Source organism: Elephantulus edwardii, unplaced genomic scaffold (genome assembly GCF_000299155.1).
Source record: "Elephantulus edwardii isolate Elephantulus edwardi_28Jun2011 unplaced genomic scaffold, EleEdw1.0 scaffold00176, whole genome shotgun sequence".
NCBI lineage: Eukaryota > Metazoa > Chordata > Mammalia > Macroscelidea > Macroscelididae > Elephantulus > Elephantulus edwardii.
The window spans coordinates 5,968,998-5,971,800 of record NW_006399926.1 but is presented as its reverse complement, the minus strand read 5'-3'; the positions used below and the strand labels follow the sequence as shown (position 1 = coordinate 5,971,800).

Below are 2,803 nucleotides of genomic sequence, written 5' to 3'. Positions count from 1 at the left end.
GAAAGAACATCTGCTTCAATTATTTGATTAAACAGGTCCTGAAAACCATTTAGTTCACAGACTCACTCATAAATGCTGAATGGCAGGGGAACAGGACAGAGACCTCAATGTAAAATACTATCACCACGATTCTTAATACAATTTATGTCTCTGTGTCCAAGGAATCCTTAAAGCAATAGATATTATTTTTAAATGTGTTTCACATTAGAACGCCCAAATCCCACTGCCTTCAAGTCTTTTTCGACTTATAGGAAGTCTCCATTTGATTTCTGAGCCTGTAAATATTTTTAAAATTTTATTATTAATGAAAATTTAGCGACTTTGGATTTCCATTCATTCATTTTTGCACTTTTCTCCCTGCCCACCCTCCCCCCACCCCAGTTTACTCTCCTCTTTGAAAAGTAAAAGTAAAATTCTTTCTTAGTAATACAATCCTCCCCCCTCCAGGTCCACTCCAATATGCAGCCTTCATTCTGGACATCTGTCATGACAATAATCCCTAATCACATATCCCTTTTAAACAGTTTTCTCCCTCATCTGTCTCAACGCAGTATACATTATTTATCCCATCTTTCTCAATCTTCCCCCAGCCCCGATGACAGTCCCATTTTACAACAGTGGCACTATGCAGTATTTGTCCTTTTGTGACTGAGATAGAGGCTATAAATCTTTACATGAAAAGAAATTTCTCCCCTGGGGAGCAGCTGATGGACATGAACTGCTGATCTTTGTGTTAGCAGCTCCACACCTTTAAACACCACGCCACCAAAGCTCCTAATATTAGAATAGAGATTTTAAATTATTTGAGAGTTCAATTTAATGATGTTCCTCTTCAGAAAGTCATACTAACTAAGAAACAGAATTACACAATGCTTTATTTTTACATTGTTAAAGGAAATCATGGGTGCAGCAATAGATCCAATCAAGATCAAAATCCTTTGTCCATATCCTAGAAGTTATACTGTCCATAACTTCTCACTTGGGATTAAATTCAATGGAGGTGAGAAGGACTATCCTCCTTAAAATTGTTATGACTGTGGTTCTAGCATTCATATTTTTAGAATAGCCTAGTTCAGCTCCTCCCCTGGTGTTTTCCCTTACTCTAAGAACTAGATCAAACCTGGATGGGAGATGTGGAGAGTGGAGGAAAATTTTAACCCCATCATCTTTAAGATTCAGTTTGCTTCCTTTCCCTGGTCACCAAGGAGAAAGCAGATTTCAATGTTCTCGTGGCTTTAGAAGGCCACACACTTGAATGAAGTGCTTCAAGAACCTAAAGCTATTAATATACTCTCTCATTTTACCTTCAGAGATGGCCTTTCAAGAGTTCCTTAAAATCTTTCTAAACGCCCTGATGGCTTACTTAGTCAGATCAAACCACGCAGAACACAGGAGCAATGGTTTTGTAAATTACTACCTAACTTGGAAGGGACTGGAGAGCATTATGCTGAGTGAACTAATTCAATCCCATAAGGACATATACTGTATTAAACCATTATTATAGAATGAGTATGAGTATGGGAGGGAGGAGATGGTAACAGAGCCATTAGGATGGGGTGGGAAGAGGTTAACCATGGAGTTGTACAATCTGATGGGAAAGGGTGAAAGAAATGGGAAAAACAATGTATTTGAAACGTTGTAAATAAACCAGTATATTAAAAAAAAATGAATTCAATACAATACATAGGCTAAGGAGATACTAGTTATACTAAAGTATGATGACTGTTTAAAGGTCAAATACATTTTATGCAGCTAGAGGCTACAGAGTTGAGATGAGAGTAAGTGAAAATATGAGTACAGCAATAGATATTGATAGAAATCGACACAATGCCAAGAGGAGAGCTCTTACATGAGCAGATGGCATGGAGTCTGAATGCAGCTTAGGAAAAGTTTTCTTAAGATTGGACAACAGGTATGAGTGGGAGCCTGCACTGGTCCCCCCTGGTCTCACAGGTGGTCATCCACATAAAATCTATCTTTCTCTGCAGGATTCAGAAAATACAAACACAATGTCAAGTGATGATAAAAATAAATCTGCTGAACAAAAGAATGTGCCCAAGAATGACCCAAAGAGTGAGCCCAAATGTGAACCACCGTGCGAACCGAAGTGTGAACCAAAGTGTGAGTCCAAATGCCAGCCCAGCTGTTTAAGGAAGCTGCTACAACGGTGCTCCGACAAGTGCCCACGAGACAAATGCGTTTCGCCATGTGCACCTAAGTGCCCCTCTCCATGCCCCTCTCCTTGCCCTGCTGCATGCCCTGCTGCATGCCCCGCTCCATGCCCCCCTCCATGCCCTCAGCCATGTCCTCCCAAACCCATTTGTGTCAAGCCCTGTCCTCCTAAATGCCCTCCCTGTCCACCACCGTGAGGGAGGCACCAAGGGCGCCACCCAGCCCCCCTGCCATCTACTGCCATCCCGCTTCTATGTTCAGCACTGCGGGCTGGGGGCTGAAATCATGAACTAGCAAGTAAACAGGTTCCTCTGCCGTGCAAGACTCTCTTCTCCCGGGTTTGTGTTGTCTTTGTTTTTGTTTATAACACTAACTCACCTACTAAGACACAGCTCCAAGAGTGAAGCTAGACTCCCACTTCTCCTTCACTACCTGGAAGCATTTAACCCAGAACGTCAAATGGGCACAAGGGAGATGGAAGAGTATAAAGGAAAAAGAGTGATAGAAAGTGAGAAAAGCTTAGAGAAGGCTAGGAAAGGTTGTTCTACCCTTTGCTGTTACTTCCACCGTATAATGTTTGGGAAGGACTCTGAGGAGAACTGCTTGGGTTAAAGCTCCAACTCCACTCTTT

At 41.7% G+C, this 2,803-nt stretch overlaps 1 protein-coding gene across 1 annotated transcript; it reads left to right on the top strand.

Annotated features, from left to right (window-relative positions):
* Nucleotides 1-2,009: 2,009 nt before the first annotated feature.
* LELP1 (late cornified envelope-like proline-rich 1) lies at nt 2,010-2,369 on the top strand. Its single transcript, XM_006895894.1, has one exon. It carries the CDS (start codon nt 2,010-2,012, stop codon nt 2,367-2,369), a length of 360 nt encoding a protein of 119 aa, XP_006895956.1.
* Nucleotides 2,370-2,803: the final 434 nt, after the last annotated feature.

Bases quoted from the DNA above. Each gene is read 5' to 3' on its own strand.
- LELP1 (XM_006895894.1), top strand. From the start codon at position 2,010: ATGTCAAGTGATGATAAAAATAAATCTGCTGAACAAAAGAATGTGCCC.